The 10,440-nt window shown below is 48.7% G+C and overlaps 2 protein-coding genes across 66 annotated transcripts in view; one reads left to right on the top strand and one right to left on the bottom strand.

Moving 5' to 3' along the window:
• The window catches only part of LOC102547703 (uncharacterized), a 30,378-nt gene extending 20,807 nt beyond the window's left edge, over positions 1-9,571 (bottom strand). For 6 of the 50 annotated variants that reach the window (XR_010052628.1, XR_010052625.1, XR_010052621.1 and 3 more), the window contains exons 1-2: positions 9,055-9,566; positions 1,508-2,794 (exon numbers count right to left, since the gene is read on the bottom strand). Coding sequence is in view for 3 of the 50 variants with exons in the window: in XM_063262753.1 (XP_063118823.1) it covers positions 1,891-2,284 (394 nt within the window). In the remaining 47 variants the exon portion in view is untranslated. Of the gene's footprint in view, positions 1-1,507; positions 2,795-9,054 lie in introns of all 50 variants that reach the window. The other 44 variants (XR_010052624.1, XR_010052626.1, XR_010052603.1 and 41 more) reach the window with 30 other exon arrangements.
• Positions 9,572-9,608: 37 nt separating this feature from the next.
• Positions 9,609-10,440, top strand: part of Atxn7l1 (ataxin 7-like 1) — a 222,443-nt gene continuing 221,611 nt past the window's right edge. For 13 of the 16 annotated variants that reach the window (XR_005505854.2, XR_005505855.2, XM_039113162.2 and 10 more), the window contains exons 1-2: positions 9,609-9,842; positions 10,365-10,433. Coding sequence is in view for 14 of the 16 variants with exons in the window: in XM_039113162.2 (XP_038969090.1) it covers positions 9,662-9,842; positions 10,365-10,433 (250 nt within the window). In the remaining 2 variants the exon portion in view is untranslated. The remainder of the gene's footprint in view (positions 9,843-10,364; positions 10,434-10,440) is intronic. The other 3 variants (NM_001427851.1, XM_039113165.2, XM_063262087.1) reach the window with 3 other exon arrangements.

Consider the following 10,440-nt stretch of genomic DNA (forward strand, 5'->3'; position numbering starts at 1 on the left):
CTCCAATAAGGCCACACCTCCTCCAATAAGGCCACATCTCCTAATAGTGCCACTTGCCATGGGCCAAGCATATTCAAGCCACCACACGACATTAACTATGATGCCATATAGATATAAGTATATACAATTATATAATATGTTTATATTCATGTTCATATATGTAGCTATGGATTGCCAGATAAGTTAAGTGTCTTGGTTTGCAGAATGGGGATCTAAATGTCTATAAACATGATTGATAGGTAGATGGTAGGGAGATAGTGTGTGGATAGCAATAAATTACCAACATCAAAATTATAGCATTTATTTTAGGCTGATGATCGTTCTCATGCCTTTTCTTCCTATGGAATTTTTTTATTTTTATTTTTGGTAACAAATGTTCTCTATGCAAGAGGGAAAATCCGACCACTTCAAACAGGTGTGGCGTATTCTGGCAAGTGTTCTTTAGCCAGATGTCCTTTTTAGTCAGTAACAAACCACAGACTAAAGACAACAGTTGAAAGCTATCACTCAGAACTGCGGTTGGCTGAGAATCTCCCCTCTAAGCTAGAATACTTTTAGGTGTGCAAGAAGAAGCTGTTATTTTTGCTCTTGGTTTGACCAGCTTGGGCCTCTGGTATCTGAGAAACCTGTTTGCCTAATCTGAGTAACCATTCCCTTATCTCTGTCTAGGAATGCCTAGGACATGCCCATGGAGCTTTGTTGGGTCAGCCAAGATGAGAATTCTATGTCTCTGTAATGTGGTTGTAACTGAGTGTTAGGGAGTCTTGAAAATCTCATGTTCCTCACTTTGGATCAGCGCAACCCTTAAGATTTCCTCTTGAAAGGCATGCTATTTGTTTTAAGGCAGGGTCTCAGGTTTCCCAGGCTGACCTTGAACTGAAGTGTGGTTGAGGAGGATGACCATGACGTTCAAGTGCCACCACATCTAGTCCACATAGTGCCGGGATTCCAGCCCATGGTCTGCTGCAGGCTGGAGACCTCGCCACTGACAGCCTCATCTCCAGCCCTTTGAAGTCAGACCAACTGAAAACACTGTATTCTTACCCATGTCACATGACTTCTCATCGTGATTGCAGCCCTGAGGCCCTCTCTCACCCCTATCTGGACCACCCTTGGGACTTGACTGCTGTCCACTGAAGACTGTCCCTATGGGGAACTGCCATCTCTGTGTCTCAGGCTGGTTGTTAAGGTAGGCATTGTCCCCGTCTGCAGTGCTGGGCCACCATGTCACCATTTATTTATATCAGTCAGACATATCCTGCTCAGATCAGGTTTCTCCTCTCCCAAGCCTTGACTGCTCAGGGCGGCTACTGCCCCACTCGGGGCCCTGTGTCATTTATCGTCTACATATCAGGCAAGGTGAGCCAGCCCAATTTTCCAGTTCTAGAAAATGAGGTTGTTATTCCCTGAGATACTCAAGGGTAATCTAACTGGGGTAGTTATATGACATGACATTAAATGAGACAATTCCTTCAGAAGTTCAGCATATGAATGCCAGAATACTTACTTAGGAAAAATATGTACTGCTGTTTTTTTTTCCTTCCCTTTTCCTTTGTTTAAAACAAGGTCTTGACACATAGCACAGGGTGGCCTTGAACTTGTGATCCTTATGTCTCAGTCTCCTGCATGCTGAAATTTCACACAAGGCTAAACATGTGGGTGTGGTCACACTAAAGATAAAGAACAAGGTGAGAACAGGACAGGGGGCAGGGAAGGTTTGTTTTGGTGGGGCTGTGCAGGTACAAGGAATGAATGAACACTGGGGCAGGCTGAGCTAATCCTCCTGGTGTCATTGTTCCCATGTCACTGTGGCATTTTACTCATAATTTGATTCTCCCAGGATACAAAGCGACATGGAGCCCATCAGCTGATTGATGCTTCAATACCCACCTCTCACAAGAGTCCAGCCAATCCTTGGACTCCATCCCTGCCAGAGCAGAGCAGACAGTTCAATCAATCCTGGGTCAATCTGTAATTGAAACCACACACACTGCCCCTCCTCAGTGTCAGATTTATTAAGCTGATGTATGTCAGTGTCTCCTCCTAGTCCAGTGTAGGGTGAATCAAGCAACATTAGAACCAAGGCCATCTTATTATTCCGTGACCCAAAGCATTGTATCTCTCCAGTATGAGAGAGTTCTTGGGAAATGGCCAACTTAAACACGCTCTTGGAGACCGCTCTGTACTGCACAGAGCAGTCTCTCTGTGTGGTCACAGGGTGAGTGACTCCTGTTCTCACAAAGTGTAAAACTCTCAGTGGAGTTGGTGACTCATGCATAGTCATCAGTGACACCGTCCCCTCTCTGGTCTGTCTAATCCACTGTGAGCCTTAGAGAGCCTGCACATTCCTGATGCCACCGCACAGCCATTTTCCAGGCAGGTTGTTGTAAGAAATCTATAATGCCTGTGACGTGAATGGCGGAAAGAGCGCTGGCTGGGCGTTTGATGTCTAGGGAACTGGGGGAGACAATGGGAAGGAGCGTCTCTGAGGGGCTCGATTTCATCATCCATGAACTGGGGATAAGGGCTGTCTGTAGTGTTGTGCCTAAGCCCCAGGAAGCCCTTGATTTGGAGTAGGAAAACGATGGCTTACAAATAACCAGGCAGCAATAAGATGCTGTACTTACGTGGCTATGTCCTCTTTCACTCCACAGGTGCCTTCCAACCCATAGCAGCAACTGGATCTTCAAATGCTGCCAGTGGACAAGGTTTAGGCCTCCCTCGTTGTAGTGGTGGGGTGAGATCAAAGAAGGTCACAGCGGCAAAGCCTTTGCTGAGGGTGGACATTCACTATCTGAAAATGCAAAGAAGAGAAAGGTCACTAACATCGGGCTCTCCAAAACCACCCCCCCTCAACATTTTGACCCACTGGAGGCTGCCTTGAGCTCAGCTCAGGGAAAGATGTTTACCTAGTTTACACTGGCTTCTACTTCACACACACACACACACACACACACACACACACACGCACGCACGCACGCACGCACGCACACGCATGCATGCGTGCGAGCCCATTACAGCATTCCAACAGTCTCCAGGCATGGTGGTAAGCGTTTCCTAAAGGAAGACAACTGGACAGACCATGGCTGGAAGACATGAGGATTAAAATGTCTGACACCAGCATCACATGGGGAATGAGCAAGGCACACTCTACCCATGGAGACCTGGACTTGACCCTGCACTCTGACTGCTTTGTGGTCTTAAAGTCTTCAGGCTTCTGTTCCCTGTCGTGTCGGCTAAGACACAGGATCCTGCTGCTTGAGCTCAGGGCCTGCTCCTTGAGAGCATGGAGCAGGCATGAGGAAGAGGTGTCAGGAGGTACGGGCTGCTGGGTAGCAGCTGCCTCCTGCATCCCAGCATAGGCCCTTCTCACCAGCAATGGCATTGTTTCAGCACGGGGCTGGTGTGAGAGAAGGCGAGGTGCTCCCACCCTTTTAAGTGCTTTCTAAGGAAGTGCTCCCATCTAAGTGTTAACTTGAGACTTAATGTCCTATGCCACAATAGTGGCAAGGACTTTTCATGAAGAACTTGAATCAGGAAATGAAATGGCAATCCAGATACCTTCTAACTGAGCATTGGGTGTGAATGACCCCAGAGCCACCCCAGCAGGCCCTCTCCTGGCTGTGAATGTCTGGCTCAGTGCCCCAGGCCCACTTGCTTCTCTCCACTCCCTGTCCCCTCTTGGAACCCCGGCACTATTTGAGGCCTATTTCTCTCTCCTTTAGCCAGGATCCCAGCTTCTTCCTTCCGGAATGACAGGCAGACAGGCAGGTCCAAGTCCTACCTCCTTATCTTTCTACTTACTCCCTTCCCCCAATCCTGAGCTAGGGGTTGCCCTTTTGGATATTAGGAGACAACACATCTCCCCAGGTCACAGCTGTTTAATTTGGAAACTTACCTCGAGAGAATCTTTGTTGTCTGTGGCTACTGGGCCTGGATTTACTGTCGCATTTGCATGGGGGTAGGGTACATTTCCTAGGAAGATCCTTGAGAGGGTCTACCTCTACGGCAACTGCTGCCACAGGTCTCACACCACACTGCCATGCAGAGAGAAGGCCCTGAATATATGCTACGAGAGCAAGGCACAGGCATGAATGGAGTACGGAGAACATCGTGGCCCAGTACAGGGAAAGGGCACTCGAGATAGGACAAGAAAGGGAAGCTCTGACCCCACAATTCTGAGCAAGTGTGTGACGGGTCCCTGCAGCACATGGTGCTGAAGCAACTGGAAAAAGGCCAGAAATTAACCTTTTACGTTTTGTTTGTGAGACAGAATCGTGTCATGTAGCCCAGGCTAGCCTGGAACTCATAATCCTGCTGCCTCAGCCTCCCAAGGATCCCAGGCAAAATTCACCTTTCTTTGGCCTTATATCCTCATTGAAAGAATCATATCTAAGTGTGAAGCAGAAACCTGCCAAGGATAAAGAGAAACTGTAAGACAAGATCCATGGCCGTGAGGGTGGGCAGTTTCCTTAACTAAGACGCAAAGCAGAAGGCTCCAAGGAGAAGTCCCAGACACCTAAGTAGTTTGGAAAAGACAATTACAGGGGGAAAGTGGCGGCCTTTCTAAGCAGGCAGGAGTGCTATATGTCTGGCAGGCATAGAAAATTCCTTCAAATCAACACAAAGGCCTCAAAATGCCAACAACAAATCAACAGACGCAGCAGTTCAAAGAGCGAGAATAAAATGCACATTAAAAATGCTTGAAAACACCCAAAATGAGGGAAACTCAAGCAAATAAGACACGCTCCCCTTGTATTGCCAGGAGCTAGCGTTTTGAAGATGTTGAGCATTAATAAGTGTGTGAAGAGAAGGGTACAGATACATGCTCCAGGGAGCCTGGACTAGTCAGCTGCTTAAAAGAAGATCTGGCATGGCTATTAAAATGGAAAACGCTCGTACCTGGAAGTTCCAATTCTGGGTAGAAACGTTCCCCGTTATGCCCACAAAGCATGTATAACGATAACAGCATCGACCACCCTGTCTTTCATAAACAACTCTAAAATACCTATCAACTAGGCAATAGCTAAAGGAACTCTGGACCATTATAGGGAATAGTATGCAGCCGTTAAAGGGAATGGGTATCCCATACGTAATGCCATGTGACAGTATATATGATAAAAGCAGGCCTGGGGAGATGATTCAGTTAGTAAAGGTTTGTGAGGGTCTGAGTAAGATTTCCAGAACCAATCTTGTGTGTGTGTGTGTGTGTGTGTGTGTTCAGGCACATGTTTTAATCACACGTATTTACGTTTTATAAATTTTTCACTAGTCAAAGAATCCTTTTCCTTCCAACCATGAAAGAAAGAAAGAAAGGAAGAAAGAAAGGAAGGAAGGAAGAAAGGAGGGAGGGAGGGAGGGAGGGAGGAAGGAAGGAAGGAAGGAAGGAAGGAAGGAAAACAGGCAGACAGACAGACCGCCAAGAGTCTTACAAAAAAAGACAGTGGGCCATGTCTGGTTACAGACCCTGGATCTAGATGGGTGAACTGACAGATTAAGAGAGATGCCACTCGGGCTGGAGAGATGGCTCAGTGGTTAAGAGCCCCGACTGCTCTTCCAGAGGTCCTGAGTTCAATTCCCAGCAACCACATGGTGGCTCACAACCATCTGTAAAGAGATCTGATGCCCTCTTCTGGTGTATCTGAAGACAGTTACAGTGTACTTATATATAATAAATGAATAAATCTTTTTTTTTTTAAGAGGGATGCCACTGACATAAAACAGTTAGGCAGGACCAGAAGTTCAAGTCTGATTCCAAAGAGGCAGGCAGGTCAGAGCTGAGAAGTCTTTGTTTTTCTCACACTTGAAATACAGTTAATACAGATATGGTCCCTAGGGTTACAAGGCCAGCTGCCAAAGAGAGGAGTGGAGGAAGCTGGCAGTGCTGTAGTGACATCCCAGGAAGGGCCCACCACCCTCAGGGCAAGTGTTCTTGAAGGGTTTCTGCTTGCTTGCTTCAGGTACTCAGCTGCCCCCGGCAGAAGGTGGGTCACCTGAGAGGCTCCCAAAGCAGGATGTGCACCCCATCTTGGTAACCTTGGAGAGCAGCAGCATATGCCCCAGTCTTTTCATTCCTCAGGGCTTGAGTAATGAACTCTGTGGCATGGCCGAGGAAAGCTGGGGCAGGTTCTCCATCCTCAGCCTCTTCCTCCCCCCTCCTCATGGCTCTCAGAGTTCCTGGTCCAGCTTTTAGGACTGTACCTCCATGGCTGCCAGTGCCCAAAGGAACTGTGGTACAATGGGAATTCCTGGGATCCATTGTTCTATTACCAGAAGGAAATTAATTTTCAGAACTCAATATTAAATTTCTTTCGTAAGAAACAAGAAATTTGAAGACAAAAGCAATGTATAGAGATCCCATTTTGCTCTGTATCAAGAGATCTTGTTACTAAGAGGCAAAGGCAGCTTTGTCCCCAGTGGGAGAGCTCCTGCAGGGGTCTACTCTATACTGGAAGGTCTATCCTGTGCCAATCAGTAATGTTTGGGACAGAAGTTTCAGAGCTTCTTCTGGACAAAATCACATCGGCGTGTTGGTCTCTCCCCCCTGCCAGTTGCATCCCAAGCATCTCATGCATCCTGACTAAAGAAAGGGGCGGCCAGCGTGGGAGGCCAAGGCAGGACGATTGCTGTGAGGTCACAGTGAGGTTGAGGCCATCCTGGGGTATAGTGTGATACCCATTTCAAAACAAAACAAAACAAATCAGAAACAAGCAAACAAAACACAAACCAAAAGCAAGTGTAACAAGTGGGAGCAAGGGAGGGAGGGGGTAGGGAGATAGAGATGAATAGATAGGTAGGTAGGTAGGTAGGTAGATAGATAGATAGATAGATAGATAGATAGATAGATAGAAGAATCATGACAAAAAGTCTTATGACTCACTCACTATGAACCAGGCCTTATTTATCTGCAGAGATCAGCACCCCGAATTTCCCTTAATACATTAACTCCAAGAAAACAGCAGTTTGGGGGTCCATTCAACAGATCAAGAAGCCGAGGTTAAGTCAGATTCAGGATCTCAATCCCATGGCCACACTGCGATGGATGCCTCTGATCTCAAGCCCTAGCTCAGGCTCCCTCAAACTTCCCCACCCCCATGTTAAGTAACGAGGGCTGGCTTTGTCTCAATGTTTACACGTGTACATCAATTTTCAGTTTCTCCCCATGTTTGCTAAGGGGTAAGAAAAGGCTACTACCACTGCTCCTGAGTGGCCCTGGCAAGGGACAGTGGTTAGGAACAGGGGCAGGATCCACTCAAGTCCGAGCCATAGGGAATACAGAACTCTTGTGCACATCACAGTGGTCAAGAGCCTGAGAGACTGGAGTCCATTGGCTCTGCCAGGAGCAGGGGGATTGAGTGTAAGGCAGATGACACATTGCCATTGAAGGTGGCCCTGCCCTGTCAGAATGCAAATGTCTTGTTTTCCTGTGGTTCTATGTATCAGCAGAGTCTATTCATCATGCCCCAGCTCATTCATGGCTGGGCTCTAGTGATATCAGCTGGCAGAGAGCTGAAATTTCTCCAACTGCTGTTCCTAGGGGGCGAGGAGCATCTTTCATGCTAGTCCTGTTTCCAGTCCATCACCAGGCAGTGGGGCACGAACAAGCGACAACATGGTCCAACCAGCAAGCTGGGTGGTATACTTGCCTTCCAGGTGCTGAGAAATCTTAGAAAAACTAATGGTGTGTGTAGCAAAGTCCTCACAAATTGAGATGCTCAGGGAAACTTAGCGAGGGTGGCAGATGGGGTGGACGAACTCATTTAAGTCAAAGATCATTAAGCAAGTTTAGGGATGTGTTTGAATGGAACATGCCCCCAGCTAGCTCCTGACAATGGTCCTAGTAGGACACAGGAGGTTACACAGCTAAGCCACACCCAGTACCACACATGCTTATATTTACCCAAGGTTCTGCCTGGTTCCTCTTCCCTTGGCAAGATCAGACCTCAGCTTCCTATAAAACCTCCCCAATTTCCAACATGAAGAGCAGATTCCGTTTTCTTGGTGACACATTTTCTGAACAATCTTAGCTCATGTCCACTTCCTCCGAGGAACTGGCCCAGCCACGAACGTCCACACCATTTTCACACTGGTCTAGTATCACTGTGCATGTGCCCAGCTTCCCTGAAGAGCTAAGCATGATACTTCTCCAACTGCAGCTCTGTAAAGACCGGGATGGATCTTCCTTGTCTCCCGGACCCTGGGCAATGGGTCCATCCATGAGAAACAATATTGTTTAAAAAGATGCGTCGGTGGAATAATGTCAGGTACCGTGCCTGGTTCATCTAAGATCTGAGAAATATTTCCCAAACCACAAGTATTTAAAGTGAGGTAATGCCTTATCCACTGGCACCTTAGGTAGCAATCCATCCAAAAAAACCGGAGAGTTATCTATGTTTGATATAAGCAGGCCCACTCCCACACACATCACAGCTGAAAACAAGCCTCTAGATGCTCCTTCATCACCCCATTTAAATGCAGGTTTTGAGGTTCATGGTGTGGAGTGCCAGGACGTTCCAGCCCCACCAGAATACAGCTCAGAAGCAAGCAATGCTTCGGTGTGGAGCAGACGAGCTCCTCGGACAGCAGAGGTAAGAATGGAAGGATGTTTTATAAATGGAAAAGTTATTGATTGTGGGGTAAGGGTGTCTATACAGTTTAGGGAATTCCTAGTAAGCAAACAATTTTAAAGAGATAGATAACAGGAGATGTTAAGGTCTCAGTTACCAGCCCCTAGGGTCAGAAGAGACTTCTCAAAGCTCCAGGAGTCCACGCTTCTGGCAGTCAAGTTTCCCGGGGGTGGGGGTTGGGGGTGGGGGATGCTAAGTCTTCTGGTCAACCTGCTCAGTGGAAGTGCTGGATCTGCGGGAAGGGCTTAGCATCAACTGAGAGTCCTGAGCTCGCTCAGACCGGTGTGCGCGGAGCAAAGTCTCTGCGGTGGCTCTACCAGCTGGGACACACAACGCACAGACCCCCTGGGAACCAGAGCCAAAATGACTGTGGAATTTTGCCTGCCAAGCTCGGGATGGGATGATCACTCCCCTCGCCCCCACTCACCTGATTCTTGGAGTTAAGTCCATTTCCCCTTTGCTTCTGCTTCCTGAAGGCATCTGCTAAGCGATCGGGTTCCAAGGCTCACCGAGAAATGAGACAGGGTGAAGCGGATGGTAGGTGGGAGGTGTACTCGCTAGAGCTCCCGCTCTGTCCTGAGAGATAAGGATGGAGGGGTGCGAACCAGCCGATTTCGTCCCCACTAAACCTCCGGGATCCTTCCAGGACGTCGCGCGGTGGGTGACTGGGACTTTGGGAGGAAGGGATTTGCAGCGAGCAAAACTTTCGGTCCTCCAGCGGCGACTGGGCGAAAGAACCTTTGCTTCTTTCCGGAGTTGCACCAGTCTCCGGGTTGCTGGCTGGACAGGGCGGCGGGGTGCAGCATCCTTGCGAGGTGACCCTGCCCCACTGAACCAGCCGCGCACTCAGGCTCTGCTCTCAGCCTGCTGGACTCCGCGCTCTCCCCGGCCCCGCGCACTCTGCGCCTCTCTGGCGCCCCCAGCGGCCTCACGCAGCACAGCAGGGCCCCGCAGGGCCGAGCGCGCCCCGCCTCCCGCCTCTTCTGCCGCCCTCCTCCCCCTCTCAGAACACTCAATGTCGGAACGTTCCGAAGATGACGTCGGAGCGTTCTCGAATCCCGTGTCTCTCGGCTGCTGCTGCCGAAGGAACAGGGAAAAAGCAACAAGAAGGAACAGCAATGGCGACACTGCACCGCAAAGTGCCCAGTCCGGAGGCGTTTCTGGGCAAACCCTGGTCCTCCTGGATCGACGCCGCCAAATTACACTGCTCCGACAGTAAGAACCCCACCGCCTGTTCCTCCTTTTATTATCCTGTAACCTTTCCATTCACCTAGAGCCACTGGGAAAAAGTGTGTGTGTGAGAGAGAGTGGCCCCCGGCGTCCTCCATGCTTCTCTCTCTCTCTCTAAATAAATACACACAGACACAGACCATCAGAGCACAGAGAGGCCCGGTTGCCAGCAAGGCTGTCTGTCTGTCTGTGCCTGGCTCTCCGGGGCAAGCAGCCCGCGGGGTGGGCTTTCGCAGCCCCACGGTGGTGTCTGTTTAAAAGGCGACTCTGTTGCTGCTTGCATAGTTTTTTTTTCTTTTTTTCTTTTTTTGGGGGTACCTATCTGGGCCAGGTAGATGAAAACCCAGACTCGGGAGAAAATGTTGCATTGTCAAATTTTGCAAGATTTTCAGATACAGTATTTAGATCGATCTGTTTGTCAATAAACACTCTCCCTCCCCCCCTTGACTTTGGCATTCCCCCCCTTTTTTCCTCATTTTCTTTTTTCCTTTTCTTTTTCATCTGCAGATGTAGATTTAGAAGAGGCTGGAAAAGAGGGTGGCAAAAGCAGGGAGGTTATGAGGCTTAATAAAGAAGGTAAGTG

The sequence above is a fragment of the Rattus norvegicus genome, chromosome 6 (assembly GCF_036323735.1).
Source record: "Rattus norvegicus strain BN/NHsdMcwi chromosome 6, GRCr8, whole genome shotgun sequence".
Classification (NCBI taxonomy): Eukaryota; Metazoa; Chordata; class Mammalia; order Rodentia; family Muridae; genus Rattus; species Rattus norvegicus.